The 20,000-nt window shown below is 53.8% G+C and overlaps 6 protein-coding genes across 6 annotated transcripts; 3 read left to right on the top strand and 3 right to left on the bottom strand.

Annotated features, from left to right (window-relative positions):
• Positions 1–33: 33 nt before the first annotated feature.
• Positions 34–5,527, bottom strand: HER10_EVM0007912 (uncharacterized protein; the record flags this gene model as incomplete). Its single annotated transcript, XM_035477452.1, has 2 exons — positions 34–40; positions 99–5,527. 2 exons carry the CDS (start codon positions 5,525–5,527, stop codon positions 34–36), a joined length of 5,436 nt encoding a protein of 1,811 aa, XP_035338605.1.
• A 1,895-nt stretch (positions 5,528–7,422) lies between these two features.
• On the top strand, positions 7,423–9,298 carry HER10_EVM0007412 (tubulin/FtsZ family protein). The gene is made up of 7 exons (XM_035476969.1): positions 7,423–7,491; positions 7,550–7,590; positions 7,650–7,816; positions 7,869–8,051; positions 8,100–8,393; positions 8,448–8,912; positions 8,968–9,298. Exons 1-7 carry the CDS (start codon positions 7,484–7,486, stop codon positions 9,196–9,198), a joined length of 1,389 nt encoding a protein of 462 aa, XP_035338554.1. The 5' UTR covers positions 7,423–7,483; the 3' UTR covers positions 9,199–9,298.
• A 2,827-nt stretch (positions 9,299–12,125) lies between these two features.
• HER10_EVM0011060 (uncharacterized protein) lies at positions 12,126–14,814 on the top strand (the record flags this gene model as incomplete). Its single annotated transcript, XM_035480502.1, has 4 exons — positions 12,126–12,239; positions 12,299–12,428; positions 12,484–12,619; positions 12,666–14,814. 4 exons carry the CDS (start codon positions 12,126–12,128, stop codon positions 14,812–14,814), a joined length of 2,529 nt encoding a protein of 842 aa, XP_035338889.1.
• Positions 14,815–14,925: 111 nt separating this feature from the next.
• HER10_EVM0010046 (uncharacterized protein) lies at positions 14,926–16,241 on the bottom strand. The gene is made up of 3 exons (XM_035479516.1): positions 15,931–16,241; positions 15,728–15,757; positions 14,926–15,658 (listed from the first exon to the last, which is right to left on the bottom strand). The coding sequence occupies exons 1-3, from the start codon at positions 16,004–16,006 to the stop codon at positions 15,036–15,038; spliced, it is 729 nt and encodes a 242-aa protein (XP_035338798.1). The 5' UTR covers positions 16,007–16,241; the 3' UTR covers positions 14,926–15,035.
• A 109-nt stretch (positions 16,242–16,350) lies between these two features.
• On the top strand, positions 16,351–17,531 carry HER10_EVM0006888 (uncharacterized protein). Its single transcript, XM_035476461.1, has 2 exons — positions 16,351–16,816; positions 17,162–17,531. The coding sequence occupies exons 1-2, from the start codon at positions 16,676–16,678 to the stop codon at positions 17,384–17,386; spliced, it is 366 nt and encodes a 121-aa protein (XP_035338501.1). The 5' UTR covers positions 16,351–16,675; the 3' UTR covers positions 17,387–17,531.
• A 39-nt stretch (positions 17,532–17,570) lies between these two features.
• HER10_EVM0006532 (PRELI-like family protein) lies at positions 17,571–18,961 on the bottom strand. Its single transcript, XM_035476115.1, has one exon. The coding sequence runs from the start codon at positions 18,574–18,576 to the stop codon at positions 17,989–17,991; it is 588 nt and encodes a 195-aa protein (XP_035338458.1). The 5' UTR covers positions 18,577–18,961; the 3' UTR covers positions 17,571–17,988.
• Between the last annotated feature and the right edge of the window lie 1,039 nt (positions 18,962–20,000).

A 20,000-nucleotide genomic window follows, 5' to 3' on the forward strand; every position in this document is an offset into this window, starting at 1 on the left:
GTCCATGAGACCGTTCTGAACTGTGTATAACACCTAGTTGCTGCAATGGGTGTTAGCACTGGACCGGCTACGCACGGGAATGATAGACGGAGACTTACTAGATTTGAAGCGGCGCGACACCGTCCACCTGGAATCCCCAGTTGCCGTTTTGTTCTTCAGTCAGGAGCCAATCATATGGGAAGTTAACGACATGCCCCTGAATCATGCTGAGCAGTTCCTCTGCTTCAGCCCGCCCAAGCACCTCTTCGGGCGGCATACCGCGCCGGCTGCCCTTAGTAGTGGCCCGTCGGCGGCGTCTAACCGACCCTTGGGCTTGTTGAGCTGGAATGCTCACATCCCTCGAAGGTGGCTTCTCTAGAGGGGAAAAAGTTGTTCTTCTTTCCCTACTCTTCTCTCGTGCCGGTTCCAACATGGTGGCGTCGGCGGCAGGGCCGGGTTCAAAGGCCGGGAAGGGAACGTCTCCAGCAGGAAGAATGGGAGATGGGTCATCCTGTGGACGCTTTGATGATGCCGGCACGTCTGTGTTGAGGTTGAGCCCGCCTCGGGAACTTGGGTGCTCGCTCTTCTCGTTGACGTCGTGGTCATCATCCGCCGGGATGACAATTCTAGGATGGTTCGAATGGTTAGTCTTGAGGTGCAGCTTCTCCTCCGTCTTATCCGCCACAGCGCTCGCGATAGCCCCGGGGCCTGGCGCGCCCATACCGGCACCACCTCCGCTGACAGGCGTTTGGTGGCGGTTTATGTTGGGGTCTCCGTCATCGGTCTTGGTTTGGCCCTCCATACTCTGTCTGAACCTCTCCGTGTAGGACACAGCCTCTCGGTAATCAGGCCATGTGAGCACTTCTGAATCAGGCATGCATTTGAAAACGCGGCGGTACAGCTTCGTGTTATTCTCAGCGACCCTGTTCCAGATGTCATCAAAGAAGGTTGAGTTGACTGGGTCACGCATGCAATCCTTATCAATGTGCGCTTGCCTGATGTCAGCAGCCAGAGGATGCAGTGGCCCGTTGGTCGGCTGGCCGCTCTGGTCCAAGTGAACAGGAGGTCCGCCAATGTCAGTATCGTCTACAGCAGGTAGTGTGGGAAGCCCAGCTGTGCGAGGGAGGCCGAGTTGGTCTGTAGTCCTTCTGTTGAGAGCTGGTATCGGCGGCAGGGCATCGTTGCTAACTCCGCCCTCCTCTTCCGTGTGGTGATCCGCCGACGGCTTGCGCTCGTGAGGCTGCATCGGCGATTGCAAAGTGCCTTTTCCTTCAGAGTTCACGTTGTTGACAAGGACCTCACGGCCATTGATGATGACAGAGTCTCTTCCTCGATCAAGTCCGAGCTGGGCTGCTTCCTTCCAGTGGTCTTTGCCAAAACCGGCGACTTCCAGGTCGTGTGCTTCGTTGCCGGTTACACGGTCGTCGCGGTCCTTGCCCTTGTCTGAAGAGGACACTGACGACGCTTCCTCGGCTGCCGCTTCCGCCTCTGCGGCATCATGGTTAAAGCTTGCAGCCTGTCCTGGCATTACTGGCTTGGTCGGTTTGCTGGCTGACTGCTGTGCACTCGACCCCGCGACGGGAGGTGACTTTGCTTCCTCATCGTAAATCTGATCCATCTCTGCCTCGTACTCGGCCTGGCGGTCCATTTCGGCCTGCCTTTCTTCCTCTAGGATCTCGTCTACATCGAGGCCAAGATGCTCTCGCATCAGGCGAAGTCGCAACGTGTGCGCGAATCGACCAACTTGGTAAGGTCTGCCTGCCATCGTTGACCAGATCATGTCGGTATCACGGACAACAGCAGCAAGCTCAGAGTCACGACTTCCAAGCATGGACCGCTCGTTGATGTTGGCGGAACCAATGAGCGCAACACGGTCATCTACCACGATACATTTGGCATGGATGTAAAGCTGCTCAGTGACCAAAGCATTCCTGGGGCCAATCTTGCCCCACTGTCGCAGACTGTAGAATTGAATGTACTCTTCCGGTTCGATATCGGCAGCACGAAGACGTTCAAAGATCGAGCCTTCACCGCGGCAGATACTGCGGTATTGGCATTGTAGAATGAGACGAACACTGGTACCTTCCTGCTCATCGACAGTGTTTTGGAAACCAGGCATGAGAGGAATGACAATGCATGCCTTCCAGTCCTCATCATTCTCGTGGGCTCTGATGATGCGCTCGACAAGCGCATCACCAATGCGATTGACAATCTTTGTATTGAACGCTTCGGTGCTGGTGATGAAGAACTGGTTCTCAATGTAAACGAAATGATCGGAATCCTCAATCATCTTGACGTAGGCGTTCTGGATACTGCACTCGACATGCTCAATTCCCAGAGACCAATTGGCGGATGACCTCAAGATCTGAACTTCGCAAGTGCCCGTCAGCCCAAGGGCATCGAGCTCGTGCATTTTTACATCAGGAGGCGGTAGCAAGAACGGCAAAGGACGGGTCGTCTTCCTGCCTCTCTTGACATAGTTCCATCTTTGGACGAAGTGTCTCGTCAAATCTCGGGCTGGCTGACCAACGACCTGCATAGCAATGTCGTGCCACGGCATTCGGGGAACCTTGCTTCGGTCGTACATCTCTTCGTACGGCTCGTCGAGTTTGAAGAAATCTTGGACACGGGGGTTCGAGTAGTCCTTTCCGGGGAAGAGCTGGCAATGTTCAGCATCCTTTGGCTGCTCGCTGTGCTCGAAACCCGTCGGTTTGTCGTCCGTAATCGGATGCTGCGGGCAATCCCAACGGCCAAAACACAAGTCGATGCCACCGACAAATGCGACATCGTGGTCGACGATACACAGCTTTTCATGGTGGGCGAAGAAGAACTGGTTCTTCTTGAATTGATTGGGAGATCGCTGGACGAAGATGTTCGGGTGGAGGTTCAAGAGTGAATACTTGGTATACTCAGAGTCGATCGGAATAGCAGCTTCGACATTGCGATACACAATGATGAAAATTTTGACACCCTCTCGGGCCTTTCGCTGCAGGAGTCGATCCAAACGCCACTTCTGGCTGATAGCGGCTGGTCGACGCATATAAAGCTCGGGACTGAGCCACCAATCATGAATGTAAATCACGTCTCGGGCCATGCTGATCGCACGAGATACGTTCCACATGTAATCTCTGCCGTCTACAAGCCACTGCGCAAATACGCCATTTCGGACTGGAGAGAAGCTGTCGAAGCGATTCGTGTCATACCACTTAGTCTGCTTGAGCATCTCTGCTATTGAGTCTTCGAACTGCTTCATGATGTGTTGGTTTCTTGAAAACAATTTGACCTTTCGCTCAGCTGTATGCAGTGTCAGTGTGTGATGCTTCTCAGCATCGGCCTCTTCCGCCAGGTCGATCTCCTTCTCCTCGGCCTTGGTCTTTCCCTTGGACAACTGTTTCAATGTGCTTTTCTTGGAAACAATGCGAAACTTGGAGTCCACGAGGTAGACGTCGTAGACGCTCATCTTCTCTGGTGATTCGACACAGACGATGTAGCTAGAGCGCACAAGGAACCACTTGCGACTATGGCGAGCAATGACCTTCTTTGGCGTCAAGACTCGACGGAAATCCATGCCTTTGGAGGATTGGATGTGCAAGTAGCACTCTTTGCCATGATAGCTGCCTTCAGCAGCTAGGCGCACTCCCAGAGCAGACAGCTCCAAGAACTTGCAAAGACGGTTACTGTCCGCACGGAACATCAACCACCGAATCATGTCCTGGAGATACTTTTCAAGGACCCTTCTTTGACGCTCAAAGTACCGTTTCCGAGCCTGAACCTGGTCGATTTGGTTCTCGCCACCCGAGTCCCCGGGTTCAGTAAATCCGGTCGATTTCCTACGCATACCGAGCATGCCGAGACGTGACTTCTTCCTAACTCCAGGGCCAGCTCGACCGCCTTCCCATTCGCTCGCTGTACCTTCTCCTGCGGTACCCTCAGCAGCAGTTCCTTCGCCAGCGGTGACCTCTCCTAGATCATCGCCCCGAATGCTTGCGTCATCTTCGTCCTCGCTGTCATCCTTATTACGGGCACTGCGAAGATAGGGGAAGGCGCCCCAGGGGAACTTGGGCATTTTGGGTCGGGCTCCTACATCGGCGCGCCCATGCAAGTACTTATCGTTGCTCATCGCAAGCTTGTATCGTACGTGGAGATTGTAGATGTCTTTCAGAGTCCTGATGATGACCCATTTCATTCGACTTGGGCCGCTGCCGTACTCGAGGTCCATTGTGAAAACCCAATGCCGCTCACTGTCGTCGTCGGACTCGGGTTGACTATCAGTAATACGCAAGCGCACTTGTTCGAGAAGGACAGGGATTCGCTTATTGCCATGCTCATCCCTTTGGATCATGCTGGCCAACATGAGGACGGCGGGCGCTCCGGCTCGCAGCTCTGCCATGAGTTCTGCTGACTTTGCGAAATCGAAACGATCCTCTTTCTTCTGCCTAAGGAGCTTCAAGGTGTTCTTGACGTATTTCCAAGTCGATGCTCGTTCGCTGCCGAAAAAGGGTCTCTTGGGCGTGATCGCGTCTCCATCCGATACTCCGCCTCCACCAAGGACAGTTATGCGACGGACGTGGCCCATTCTTCTTCCTCCGGGGCTCTCAGTGCCATCCCCGGTATTCTTACGAGACCTTATCCATGAGGGGCCCGCAAGCTGGTCTCGTCCTTCCCCTTCCGACATGCCGTGCTGCTGCTCGGGGTGGTCTGGCATACTCAAGCGCCTTCGTAGACCCATCCGGCCGTAACCGACGGGCGAGTCTGGGCCGGGTAGATGCCGCAGGTTAGGGGTACTCGGAACAGACATCTGTTGCTTTTTTGAGCGGCGCATTCTCCTTTTCTTCTTGGGCTTGACAGCATCCGATGTGGCTCCCTCATCAGCCGTCTCCTCAACGTCCGCATCAGCATCGCTGCCACCATCCTCGTCTAGTGTATGAGGTATTCTTGACCTGAACTGGGCGGTGGTGGGCGAGCTACCCATGGACGGCGGCGTACCGTTCTCGTTCAGGTTACCGGAGCTGCTCGTCTTGAGGGTCTGCGTGCTACCAGAGCCGGTGAGCTGCTTCAGTTTAGAAATGAAGGCAGAGCCAATGGACTTTCCGCCGTCGTCCCATGATGGCTGCCGCGAATGGCTTGCGGGGGCTTCCAGGACCTGGTCCGTTCTGGCAAATTGTACGCTTCTGCGATCGGTCGGTGAAGCTGGCTCGGGGGAGTATGTATCGTCTTCGGGCATCACGGGCAGACCGCCAGGGGTCTGACGTACGCTATCGGTGGAGTTGAGGGTTGGGAGCTGCGGCCGCCTTCCGTCGTTGACGGGTGACACGCTGTCATGAGGTGCTCCCCCGTTGATGTAATCTCGTGCTTCCACCGTGGAATCGATCGGGGTATACGTGTCTTTTGGCGTCGGGAGATCCTTCGGGGGAAGAGCCGGAGGGCTATCTTTCGGCGGAGGAGCTGGAGGAGCAAGCGACTCTGGCTGGCTCGTGATGGCTGGTGATGCCGCGCGAGGGCTTCTTGTCATTGGTGAGACCGAATCATCTCGTCTCGAGTCCGTCATTGTGACGGGAAATTCGGGAGGGTGTAGAGGTAGGAAACGAGCTGAGGATAAGTCGAGGCTTCTAGGAAATCGGCTCGCGAGATTGAGGTGTGTAGGCCGTGGATCCGTGTAAACACGTCAAGCATGGCCTTCTCGGCGAAGTAAAAATGAGAGACAGCAGCCCAACAAGGGGTCGGGTTGCGTTTGCAAGATCAAGTCGAGGGGTGGTCGGGGGCGGATGTCTTGTAATTGTGGTCGAGACAGTCAGACACACCCGTCGGTGAGAGGTTCGAAGGCGAGAAGCTAAAGCGAGACAACAACGGCGCTCGTGGTCGATCACCGGCAGCTGCTCCAAAAATCCGGCTGGTGGGTTTGGTAAGAAACAACACCTTCCAAAGAATGAAATGTAGCAGCACCCAGAAAAAGGTTGGGCTGGGGGTGTGCTTCTGCAAGCCCGGCAGGGTTGATGGAAGGTCGGTTTTGTTGCAGTCGAGCACCTTGAATCTTTGGACCTGCTAAAGTCAGGTATCTCCCGTACGGATAGGCGGGCAGACTGCAGACAACCTCAGATCCTCGAGACCAGGAACCTTGGGCTGTCGCAGTTTTGGGGGGAGACAGGGAGGGCGATGGAGTGCAGTGAAAGGTAAGGTATGGGAGGGACCAGGACCAGTGATCCCTGTGACGGCCTGCAAATCCCCAGCAAGTTGCAACGTTGGTGGAGGGCGAGGCTTAATTGCTTCTTTGGCTCCGAGCCAATGGGCGCCAATAGGGGCGCGAATAAGGGGGGGTGAACAGGGGGGAATACCTAGCGGCTCCCTCCGGGGCGTGCCACCTTAGTCCGATGTCACGCCCAAATCTTCAGTGGCTCCCTGCGCTATTCGGGCGCGGTGCAGCAGATGGAGCTTCCACTGACATTTGACACCGAATCCGCGGTTGAACAACTACCTTATTAAGGAATAGGCGCTGATTTTCTGCCCGTCTCTGCCGTTTCGGTTCCATGTGACTTGTACGGAGTATGTGGTTGTCTCCCGCTTTGATCAATCCAGTGATGGGATCATGAGATGCTTGAGAGGGAGCTAAGGCGCAGAAAAGGACGGGAATGGACTGAGCTCCTACATTGGATGTAAGTAGCGTACATGAGCCCTACAGGGGCCCGTTTCTGCCCAGATTACGTCCTAAACCAAACTTTCATCGACTGTGCGACGTTGAAATGACCACAATTACAGACGACGCAAATCCCGCAATTATGGATCGATGGCTTTTATTATACGCCTGTTGCGCGCATATGGCATGTCCGGGCCGTGGGGGCGTTCAATAGGGGTTCGGATAGATCTGAGACGTGAGCCATCCAAGGCATGTCGGGACAGCGGTGCTTGATTATCTGCCAAACGTACGTAGTAAGGAGAAGAGGCTAGCGTGGCTGGCAAATGTACGGAGTAGCCAGAGGGCCGCGTATCTTGAGATGGAAAGCTATCCTCATCAACAAATGTCATCCGCACCCTGGCACTTCAACCCTTGGTGCGGGCGTGGGATCCGAGGAAAAGTCCGTTATTCGCTTCGGATAGAGAGAGGCCGCCGAGACTCATTGTGGAGGAACAAGGCCAAGGGACAAAGAACGAGCGTGTCGACCTTGACTAGGCAGTCCGCGTGGGCTGTTTCACTGTGAATGAAAGAATGGAGAATTGGAGATCCATCATTTGAGTCTCCCATCTCTCAGGATGTGGCTTGAAATTTGATGTGTGGCACATGTGGTACAGACAGTGCAGTAAAGGTACCTAAGGTAAGGTACCTTACCTACCGTTTGCGAGCAAGCTGCACCACCTCACTCTCTGCACCCTGCCTTACGTAACGCACTCAAAGCGCGTCTCGCGCATCTTCTTATCGATAAGCTCTCACCGTCGCGTCCAACATCACAGCTTGCGGAAGGTCACTAATTTTGGAGCCCAACATCGCCAAAGCCGCCGTCACGCTGCAAAGATGCCAAGGTAAGTTTCGCGAGCGCCTCCTGGCTTGCCCATACTTTGTTTTGACTTCGTATTACAGGGAAATCATTACGGTCCAGGCCGGACAATGCGGCAACAGCAGTCAGTTTAACCCACCAAACAGAACATCAGTCGTGCGCAATGGAGCTGATGCCATACAGTTGGAAGCCAATTCTGGCAGCAGCTTTGTCAGGAGCATGGCATCAACCAGGACGGAAACCTCGAAGACTTCGCTACTGAAGGTGGCGATCGCAAAGACGTCTTTTACTACCAGAGTGACGACACACGATACATTCCGCGGGCTATCTTGGTTGATCTAGAGCCAAGGGTGCGTCGACGATTTTCAGCGAGACACTGTGCTATTGCTAAAGGAACTACAGGTCATACAAGGCATTCAAAGTGGCCCCTACAAAAATATCTACAACCCCGAGAACTTTTACGTCGGCAAGAATGGAGTTGGTGCTGCGAACAACTGGGGTGACGGTTATCAGACTGGCGAAGTGGTCTACGAAGACATCATGGAGATGATCGACCGCGAGGCCGATGGTAGCGACTCTCTAGAAGTACGTGCAACTTCGTATTATTCGTGCGACCCCCGCTGATCATCTCAGGGCTTCATGATGCTGCATTCTATCGCGGGAGGTACTGGCTCTGGCCTGGGCTCATTCCTCCTCGAGCGGCTCAACGACCGGTTCCCTAAAAAGATCATCCAAACATACTCCGTCTTCCCTGATACCACAAACGCAGGCGATGTTGTCGTCCACCCTTACAACAGTGTTCTCGCCATGAGAAGGTTAACGCAAAACGCCGACTCGGTAGTGGTACTGGACAATGGAGCTCTATCACGCATCGCAGCCGACAGATTACACGTTCAGGAGCCCTCGTTTGCTCAAACAAATCAACTGGTAGGAATTATGCTCTCATGTTCGAGGCTCACAGACTAAACTTGGGCAACGCAGGTGTCGACCGTCATGTCAGCAAGTACCACAACTCTCAGGTACCCAGGTTACATGCACAACGATCTGGTCAGCATTCTTGCCTCGTTGATTCCCACGCCCCGCTGCCATTTCTTGATGACGGCATACACACCATTCACAGGCGATCAGGTAGAGCAGGCCAAGACGGTGCGAAAGACGACTGTATTGGACGTCATGCGAAGACTGCTGCAGCCCAAGAACCGCATGGTCTCTACTCAACCGGGAAAGAAGAGCTGCTACATTTCTATTCTGAACGTCATCCAGGGCGAAGTGGATCCGACAGATGTCCACAAGAGTTTGCTGAGAATCCGGGAACGACGACTGGCGACCTTTATTCCATGGGGACCGGCCAGCATTCAAGTGGCCCTCACAAAGCGGAGCCCCTACATCCCAATGGCCCACCGTGTCAGTGGATTGATGCTGGCAAACCACACCAGTATCGCAACTGTAAGTTTCACGATCCTGATCCTGGGACGCGCCTGCTTTGCTGACAGGCTCCCAGCTCTTCAAGAGAATTCTAAGACAATACGACGGTATGCGGAAGCGTAATGCCTTCATGGAGGGTTACAAGAAGACGGCGCCTTTTGCTGAGAATCTGGATGAATTCGACGAGGCCCGCGAGGTTGTGTCAGACCTGATCCAAGAATATGAGGCAGCGGAGGATTCCGACTACCTGAACCCCGACACCGGCGACAAGGCGACTTCAGCTGAAACAGACAAGAGAATGGGCTAGAATGATCGCGTGTGGTAGTGGCAGAAGGGAAGGATTAGCAGTTGGCACAGGGCTGGGAGATGACAGGGGTGGATCATAACGTCAACATGGTCATGACGGCATTTGCATCTGCACTTTGGGAAAAAGGAACAGACCGACTCTACGGTTGGCTTTGCTGGGACTCTGGGAGTAAGGCGTTCAGGGACGGGTGACAGAAGCTTACGCAAAAAAGCCCACTCGGCCGATACCATCAACCCCCTCAATAAACTTGCATCTGATTGAGGAAAACGCGCTCTGTTCATGCCCAGGCACCACTTTGACCCTCAATTCCATGTAGCCCGTCTGCCTCATCGAAGCGTCTGGAGCTTTTGCTCCTGGCCAATTTGTGTCACTGATCGCCCATTCGCCATCCACGCCCAAAAGCGTTGTTGGATGTTCTCCACTTCCCGCGACAATCGTCGATGAACGTCAATCGTTCTCCACTGATTTCGCGCAAAGAGCCGCAATTGCACCTGCTTGACGTAATTGACGTCAGCGTCCGTAAAGGCTCCGAAAGCTCAAGCCTGGCTGACTTGGAGCTCGGCCTCCTCCAGCTTCGCATATAAGAGCCTCTGTTGAAGCTCGATGAAAGTATTATCTTTTTCTATTCATCAAGCAATCACAAGAAAAGCCAACCATCAAAGTCACAGCACCAGCGACTTCTATTAAACTCTAAAAATCCCCGTCGACGAATCAACTCCAGTGAGCTACATTCCCTGCGCCCCGGCCGTTATGGCCCCCCAACCAATAGCACTCACAGGCCACAGAACGCTAACTTACATCCTCTCTAGCGACCTTTTTCTCAAAACTATCGCAAAAATGACCCAATCCAAGGCCGACAAGATCAGCGAGGTCCAGTCCAACCTCCCCCTCCCCGAGCAGCCCCCCGTCGCTTCCGACTGGCAATCCGCCGACGCCACAAAGGTCAACGTCGGCAGCGGCGGTGATGCCGAGACTACCGTCGGTACTGGCACCGGTGCCACCTCCGGCCTGAGAGGTCCCGCCTCCAAGGCCAACGAGGACCTTAGCAACGTCGGCCGTCAGGCTACCGAGGGCCTGAGCGGTGTCCCCAAGGATGCTGCGAAATAAACACATTTTCTAGGAATCTGTTAAGCGATGGATATACCAAAGGTTGTTACTGGATGGATGGGGAAATGCTTTGTATAACTAGAAAGTACGGCATGATATGAGTAAATGACACGGGCACGATGTGCTTTTACCAATAACGCAATGTTCGTTCCGTGATGGCTTGAAATCGGTGCGGGCTCAAAATGCTGAGAATCAACGTCTGACCTTACAATTAGTGCATGAGGAACTGCCAGGCTACTCCCCAAACGGGTGGTTCAAGATGCCGAACTACAGGATATTGATGCAAGCCTCAAATTCGTATGCTTGACTCACTCCGGTATTCTCCCAGGTAAAACATAACCCATACGCATACATTGTGATCTTCTTTCTGTGACGCATGAGATCTTGAATGGTTCCTAGGAGCCCACCATATCACTTGGGTCATCTCCGACTTGGCGTGATCCCATGTTATGCGTCACTGATTTAGAAAGTCAGAAAATATGCAATAGATACCGGATATCGCATGACATTCTCCTGGTGACATTTTCGTTCAAATTGAACCAGCAACTTCAATGTTAGGATAAAGCTCCTCCGTAAATATATGATGCTTGGGTATAAGATCGCACACTCCAGCAAGGTATGCTCGTCATCCAGCCGTAGATGCTGCTCTTTCTTTTCTACATTGCGACTGGCAAATTCCGGTGCCTTCTTATGCGACCTGCGCCTCTCTTTGCCAATACTCATATTGTCATACTTGTTGAAAGGTTATTCTTGCATAATGGAAGCATCTAGGGCGGAAACCTTGAGTGAGGAACGCCCTTCACCATGGTGAAAGAGTTCATTCCCGTGGAAGTGCACGTCAGCACATCATCATTATTTTCGATTGCCCCAAACCTTTAAAGAAATCTGTACTCTTACGGGAATAGCCTTTTATTACATAGACCTCTCTCAGACACGAGAAATGTCTCCCATAAGTTGCGGAACATCTTGTTCATATAGGTACCTTAAATATGGCTATTCTTGCACTATGGTCATTCGTGCCGGCGCTTTGATTTCACAAACAAGTAGGAGGCACCGACTTCAGTCAGTTCCTGCTTCGTGCCATCGTCATATGCCCTTCCTATCTCTGATTCCCGCTTCCCCCCCGGCTCCTTCCATTGGCCTGCTCACTTACTCCATCCCGGAGCAGGGCTTCTTTCCAAGTCAGATAGACAGACCGGCTATCTATCTACCTAAGGAAAGGACTGTTTGTTTTCCCCTCTTGCCCTAAACCGGCCTGGCCCAGGTACTGTTGCCATCCATCCACTTCTCTCTTTCCTTCTGCTTCCTCGAAAACACCCACATTCTGGAAATCTTCTCTTCCAGGTTTCCACGCCACAACACACATCTCACCAGGGCAAACATTGCCATCACTATCACTCACTTATTTTCTCCTGTACCACTCGAGTAAAACTTCACACTTGGCTTCTGCCTTACTTCTTCTTTACATTGATTCCCATCAGGGACGGCATCTACGAATCCTTAACCGGCAGAAAAGGTCCAAGAACCTCCAGCGGTAAGTCTCCAGCAAGCTGAACCTCTACTGATATTTTCATCTACCACTCGTCATTTATTTTCGTTGTCATCACGACTGTCACTTCTCTCCTTTCCCTTCCCTTCTTTCCTGATTGGCATCTCAATTCTGCGCCTGCTTTACTACTCTCTCGGAGCAGCAAGCCGGGGGCAGCACAACTATCTTCTGATCTCAACCCTTTCTGACAGATATACATTTAGACGCCGGAACCAAACCACGACATCAAATTAGCGAAACCCTCAGACTGACTTTCAGTCTGCCTGCAAACATGGGATCCTGGGGAACCGACACCGACAGAAAGGCGGACAAGATGCCCAGTCATCGCCTCCAGGCAGCATCTTCGTCACTGACCAATGAAGAACTGGTCCAGCGTGCAATGATGGTCTGTGATTGCTTTTGCATCTGAAGTCGTTCATTCTGTGGGTGACTGACATTGAGAAGGCCGACCTCGGTGTGGACCGCATCAATGAGTTGCCTCTTGACGATACCCCGAAAAGGCATGTTATACCGCCGCGTGCCCGCCGCGCTCCTGTCAACGTGGAGAATACTGAGGCTCTCAACGGCTACCGAGGTATGTTTTCTCCATCTACTTCACAAGACAGTATCTCGACTAATGAAGATGATAGCGCTTGCAGAGACAGGAATGAACGATGCTGAAGCCATGGCTGCTAGGCAGCTGCCTGACCTAGGCGGCACAAATGTCCATCGCCCAACTCTTGCGGCTGGTCCAGCCAGACACCTGCCCGAGACACGTCGACCCAAGTAGGTGAATCCTCTCCTCTGGTAGAAACCCAACTAACAACAATAGCGCGGCGAACTTTCAAGGCATGCAGACCAGCCAGAATGGCATTGTCATGCCTCCTGGCTCCCAGGTTCATCGATACCCTCCGACTAGAGCTGCTGGTGAGCTCCGCGCACATGTCCAGGGAAACAAGGTCACGCCTACTACCCCTTCCACGGCCAGGCCAGCTGCCATTGGCTCTAGCACTGCTAGAACTGGACCTACTGAAGCGACCAACATGCCCTTGCCGCCCCATCTGAGAGCCAAGAGCACTCAGAATCTTCCAGTTGCGACCCCTAGCACTGCCATCTCGGCCCCCACGCCGACTTCGAACGCCGCTCCCAGTGTGAAAGGCAAGGAGAAAGAGATGTCGAAAGATACTACGAAGCAACCTGACCTGGCTGATAAGAACGATTCCGAGGTCCACTGGGCTGGCCGTTGCAAGGCTCAGGCTCAAGGCAAAGAGCATGATGTTGTTCTCAAATTGAAGACCATCAAGTCTGACGAGCATCCTAATGGACGTGTCGTCTGCATCATTGTATGCCCTGGCGTCTTCGACCAAGCCCACAGCATGAACGACTACGCTCTGGACTTCCACAAGAACCACCTGTGTATCGTCAAGTTCGGAGCTTCCGCGTCGGGTCCATCGATGCGTTACAGCCTCAAGTTCGATGACTCCGAGACGGCCGCAAACTTCGTTCAGCGTGCGGACATGCTGCAGAAGGTGATGAAATATCTCCGCGAGATGGCTGCTTCCCAGGATGAGGTGGACACGGGCACCGTCGCTCCCGTCGAGTCGGCTGCTCCCGAGGCCGCTCGTCCCACCCAGACCGCCGTTCAGGCCACTGAGGCGGTGCCCATGAAGAAGGATCATGGCGAGGAAGACCTGACGGACGCTTTCAGCAATCTGAAGCTGACCAATGTCAAGAGCTCCCCTATGTACACCACAGACCGCCCTCCTCGGGTTCAGTACAGCCCTGAACAGCTGCTGGAGAGACGTTCTTCTGCTGAAGCTCCTGCCGGAATCAAGGACGTCAAGATCCCCCTCGAAAAGGACAGCCGAAGTGTGTTCTCCAAGCTGCCGCCTCACCTGCAACAGAACCAGAAAGTGCGAGCTTCCCAGCCTAACAACGAGGCCGCAAAGGCTATGGAATGGATTTCGGGAACTACGCAGACACAGACAGGCACCGGCGGTGTCTCCCAGGTCCCAATGCCTGGTTTATCTGAAGCTGTCAACCACCATAAGGCAGTCACTACTACTGCGCAGTTCTCATCCGGACTTCAAATGCCACTCAAGGACTCAACCGAAGGTAACCTTGAGAAGAACACCGACAGCAAGACAGAGAACAAGGAGAACAGTGCAGTCAAGCTAGAAGTCGCTGAGGCACCGAAGACTAAGATTGATATCAACATCAAGACCCAGGGTCAAGTCGACTGCAGCATTGCGAAGAAGTCCATTGACAGCACCCAAGCTCATGAAGAGGACACTGCAAAGGAGCATGTGCCCGAAGGCACCACCAAGGAGTTGACCGATCCGGTCGATGCGGGTGTCAGTACTGAGATCGAGCATGCGCATGTCCAGAATGCCTCTCAAAATGTTCATCCCAATGAGCATCCGATTTCTTCAAAGACTGCTGGATCGGATAAGGGAGACGCGATGTCAGACGCTTCGCACGACTCGGCTGTTGAGTTCGAAGCTCCCGTCAAGGCTGAGCCAGATGTCACCGTGCCGGCGCCCACTCCTGTGCAGAGTCCCGAGGCCGCCCCTGCCATTCCATTTAACCCCGCCGGCTTTGTCATGCCTGCTGGCATCCCTACGCCGCAGATGGCGCCGGGTCAAGTGCACTACGCGACCCAGATGCAGCCTCAGATGCATCAACAGGCAATGATTCCTGGAATGTACCCGTCGGGCGTCGTTCACGCTGTGACGGTCACTTACCACATCAGCTATCCGGATTCCGGGGCGGGCATTGGTATGAACGGCCCAATTCACCAGAATGGCGGAGCGTTCTCGCCCAATGCAGAACCGTTCCAGCCCAGCGGCCATGGTCAAGTCCCTCGTCAGCAGGGCAGCGATCAGCCTCGTACGCGCCGGGGACTGGGAGGTTCTATGTTCGCTACAGGCTATAGCGCAGCCAAGTTCCCCGGTAGCTTCACGGGGGCCGCAGCTGAGTGAGATGGCAATGGGAAGGAGAATGGTTATCGACGTTGCATAGATAGTTGGGATGCGAGTCTTCACCGACATCCGGCACAATTGGTTGAGCAGAAGTGCCGGTTACACGGTCGAGGGCGGGACAGGACAGGACAGGACCTCATAATAGTTCCGGCACGATTGAGGGTCGACAGCGAGTAATAAAGCCCCCCATAGCCATGGCTGAACACAGTGCCGTATATTTCTCATTCGTGAATCCATTCGTCATCTTCTCGACTGGTAACAACCTCATCAACCTTCAGGCGGAAGTCGACAATCTCCTTCCCATTCACCAGGTCGTTTTCCCTTGCCCTCTTATCAGCTTCCTCCTCGTTCTTGGCAATGCCTGCCTTGACATGTCTCCCTATCAACCGCTTCCTCGCCACCTCAAAGTCCACGTCTACGAACCAAAGCTCATCCATGAGCTTCGCAGCGTCGCTCCACGGCGGCTTGTCGAGCGTAAGGTAGTTTCCCTCGAACACAACGATGCGGTGATACGGCTGGATAGCAATGTCGTTCTCCTTGGGGTCTTTGACGGCGTGGTCAAAGCTCGGGGCGTATATCGGAGAGGAGTCGGCCTTGAGGGGTTCACGGAGGGACGTGACGAGCTTGTGGAAGGCGGGGCCGTCGAAGGTGAAGGCGGCGCCGCGGCGGGCGTGGGCGGTTTCCGGGTCGGACATGGCGGAGAGCTGGGCGCGGGTGAGGTGGTAGCCGTCCATGGGTACGAAGGCGGCTGGTGGATGGGCTGTGCGGGTTGGGTTTGAGGGGTCGAGGGTTTTGGCGCGGGCGTTGAGGCGGGTTGTTACTATTTGGGAGAGGGTTGTTTTGCCTGGCTTGAGGTGTTAGAGGTTGGGTTGATAGTATTTGGGGACAAGAGAGGGTTTTCAGTTGTATTTACCTGAGCCTGGGATGCCGGATATTCCTATCACTTGGGGATGTTAGTCTTGTTTTGTACGTTTGGGTAGAAACTGGTTGAGATGGGTGACGAAGTCATCAGGGAGCAGTCAGGGAGCAGGGGTTTCACTAAGAGCAGAAAGCTCCAATGTTTAGGCTAGCTAAATTACCTAGCTCTGGAACATGATACGAAGGGCGTAGACTCACAAAGGCGTTTCTCTCCAGGCGTCTCTTGGAACTTGTTCCACGCCTTTTCTACCAGCCTGGCTACTTGCTGCTCCATTTCGACTATTTTGATCAGAAGGAAGACCGGCACACAGACACTATTCTATCTTTCCTTCGCATATGCGTAGACCCAAGCTAGGCAAGGTAGCTGAAGTCAATTAAAGGTTTCACGGGACGGGAAGATTGGAATGAAGGGACGGGAGAGGCGGGGGGTAAGAGTGGACGGACGGGTGAGGTTCAAGCTTCGAAGCTTCTCGGCCCGCTAGGTGCAAAAGCGGCCCCACTAACCCCGCCATGCGGCTTGATGTCATGTTGGGGAAACCGTTTCGGCAGGACTTGCTTGTAAAAAAATTTGCAGCCAGAGCATAAAACGTATTGTTTAGTTGCATAATTTTCAAAGTCAGTCACTCCCCTTCCAGCGTGCCGGTTTCTGTACGGATATCTTGGTGATGAATCGCCGAATTGGATACCCGACCACCTGGACCACGACGGAGCAATCGGGGTGGGGATTTCATTTTCTTCTTTGGACATTTCGTTTCCTCGAGACTTTGAGCGCCCCGGCGAAACTGGTCATTCCCGTTGTCGACTTACGAAATAGAGCAGCAGCAGGCTGAAGGAACCCATACTCCGAACCCTCGAAAGGGAATCTCACAAAGTTCTGGGATCTTTTCCTACCCTGGATTTCATCTAATTTCACGGGCCACACCTGCACGTACAACCTGCAAAAATGGCCGACGAAGAAGGCGACCTCTTCAACATCGCCATCGACGACTCTGATGAGGAGGAGCAGAAGCCCAGAGACTGGCAATCGGAAGAGGACTTTCAAAAGCTTCGGGCTACGTATCAGGTGAAGGTGCAAGACGGCGATGTGAGTCATTATTTTCCCTTGCTTCCTCGATATCTTTGTGCACAGAAACAATATGTACTCTATCTCGTTGGCTTTGTATTTATGCCTTTGTAAGGGAGTATGCGAGGGGTCATGGGTTTTCGATCTTTTCATCCTGCTTTTCATGTTCTCATTTGGCAGCCCTTTTCGAAGCTCGGATGCACTTCCGATGGAAGCCACCCGGCTTTCTCCACCTGCCCGGAGAACCCTGGACCGCGGAGAACACCCCCTCCCCTCCCCTTCCGCCTGCTTGGCCCCTCTCTTCTTGCAGCAGACAATCTTCAAAAAAGGGTGGTTTTTGACTAACACACATACTTGCCTTGCTAGGTTTGGCAGACAATAGAGCTACCGCTCAACACGGAAAAGGCCAGCAAGCCTGTGTTACAAGAACTCCTGCATGCTGTGGAAGAGCTCTACTTCCTACGCCGGTTCGGCGAGGCTGTGGCGTTTGCGAGGCGGGTCCTGGACGGGAGCGAGGCGGCGCTGGATCGGGATACCAAGGAGACGCTGGTCCGGTATGAGGAGAAGTGCCGGGGCCGAGTGGAGAAATGAAGGGGGTTTACAGACCTTACGTAGAAGGGATACCGTGGTGGCTTTGAGGGAGTAGTTCTTTACATTCAGCTTAGAGTTTCGTTGGGCAGTGACTTGCGGCGGCACATGGGATAAAGCATTTCTGCTGAATCACGATGAAACGGATGGACAATTCCATGTTGAGGCAATAAAATTTGCTGATCATTGTGAGGGGTCTATTATTTCTAAAAACACTCTATTTCTGGTCGCAATGAACCTTGAGAAGAATATGTCTTGTCTGAGGAAAACCCCCGGATGCTCTATCATGTAGGGATATTCCTGAACGCCGAATGTCTTTGTACAGTTGGGGATGGCGATTATCCTCTCAAGACCTGAGTGGTTTGAGTGGAAGATCCGCATCCACGGCTTTGGGCGTGGCCCGGAAAAAAATGTAATGTCTGAACGCCGTCTAAAAACCCTTTTTCCGAATCCTTTTGTGGTGATGCTGCCCGCTTGTTGAGAAAAAGATGTAAAAAATGACGAGGAACGCTGCATAACGCGAGTGTCGTGTTGCAAACCGGGATGGGGGGAAGAAACAAGAGTCAACGTGGTTGACTCTGAAATCTTCATCCCCATCAGCCACTTCATGCTGCCAAAGCGCCCTGGCGAACACGCATCTCGCGCTCGCGCTCCTCGGCAAACACCCGCCTGCTCATAGCCAAGACCATCTCGAACCCTTCCTTGCCCTTTTGCGCATTGTTGCGGAACTGCGACACGCACTGGTCCTCGATGCCGTTCTTGATGCGCTGCCAGCCGCCGCAGAGGGCGGTGATCTGCGCGTCCTGGACGAATTGCGTCTGCGTCGGGCTGACGGGCTTGTAGACGACGGACTCCTGGACGGAGATGAGGTTGGCGAAGGTCAGGTTCTGGGAGACCATTGTGACGGTCTTGTTGGCCGGGTCGACGTAGGAGGTCTCAAAGACGTGGGAGACGTCCGGGTCGCCGCCGCCGCCGCCGACGAGGGAGGCGAACCACTTGGGGGCGGACTGCTTGCAGGTGATGAGGCGCTCGGTGCGGAGGATTCCCGTGGCTGGGTCGACGCTGCGGCCGATCGTGTCGACGGCGATTACGTGCGTCGTCTTGTCGTTCCACGGGCAGTATTTGCGCCAGTTTGCTGCTGAGACCTCTTCCCAGGAGTAGTTGAAGGTTACTGCGTTGGAGAAGACCTTCATCTTGAATGTGGTTCCTGTGTGGTGGTGGTTGATATTACTTCTGGGTATCGGGTTTTGCGGGCGAAGCAGGAAAGGAAGCTCGTGTGATGGAGCGGGCGGGAAAGTTTTTTGTCGCTCTTTTTTTCTCTGCCTCTAGTGTCTTCGGGATTGGTATCGGGGTATCGTGTAGATGTCGTGGGTATTCGTGAATGAAAACGAGTTATTCTGAGTTGTATCTCGTTGTTTGTTTGTTTATCGTCAATCGACAGTGATGAGTCAACTTCTTTTGCAGGAAGGATAAAAAAAGGAAGAGGGAGGCGATTGTTGATATAAGGGATGCGAAAATAATAGGTGAACCTTGCTAGTAAGCAAATCGGACGGGGGTGCGAGAGAAAAAAAAACCGAGAGCAGCAGCGCGCTGCGAGCTTCGGCAGGCTGGAGGGTGGAGCAGGTGTCGTGTGCGGGTTTTTTAGGAAGCTGATCTGACCAACCAGGACGTGGCAAAACGCTTCCCAAGGCATCAAGTCCCCCCACAAGGTTTTTTTGCACTGGAAATTTCTCAGTGGGCTTCTGGTGCACTGCAGCAGTTTGCATTCTTTCCCCCCCAGGGCCAAGTGGCCCAGCCGGTGCCCCGGAGAAAGATGGGAATTCGGGGTGGCGCGTGCGAGCTCGCAGCGAAGGAGGCACGAAAACTCCACCGCAGGGAGCGCGCTGTCTGGCTCGGCTTGGGGCCTCCTACCTCGCCTACCTGCCTGTTTCGGGTATGGCGCGCATGGACCGCGTCAATGGAGATGGAAAACGTCGGAGACGAGGGGGGAAGGAAGGGACAGGATGGGGGTACCAAAGGGCCCAGCACCTCCCAGGACGCGGACTGGCCGCCGATGTGAAATCGCTGGTTGCATGTGATTGGCTTAAAGGTGGATCCGCGGATGAGCATTTGTCGGTTCTCCTCTTCCCAAACGCCGTTTCTCGCTGACATCCGTACCGTTCCCGTTACCCAGCGGGAAGCCGCAAGAGAAAGCTAAGTCGGCGAGTAGGAGACTGGGCCCAAGCTCTTCCTCTCTTTCCCGCCTCTCTCTCTTTTACACACACACACACACAAGCACACACACACATCCATGGACGAATACACTTTTCGCCCAGCCCGAGAGTGTGACGAAGAAGGGACGACGAAAAGCAGGTTCCGCCAAGGCCTCTTGCTGCTACAGGCCCCGACAGCCGACCCGCGGCCGACGCCTCTTACGCTACCTGGATATCCGAGGTGGATATCGGATGAAGCTGTCATGTCCTTCTCCGTGCTTCTGGACGCCGCCGATCGGACCCTTGGAGAACCAGAGATGCGCGGATTGGCGGTGGAGAAATAAGTGGATATTGCATTTCCAGTTCGCCGACCAGTGAACGGTCGTGACGGTGCGCCAGACACAGTCTCAGGGGCAAAAGGGAAA

This window comes from Colletotrichum scovillei (genome assembly GCF_011075155.1).
Source record: "Colletotrichum scovillei strain TJNH1 chromosome Unknown Contig00001, whole genome shotgun sequence".
In the NCBI taxonomy this organism is placed as follows: Eukaryota; Fungi; Ascomycota; class Sordariomycetes; order Glomerellales; family Glomerellaceae; genus Colletotrichum; species Colletotrichum scovillei.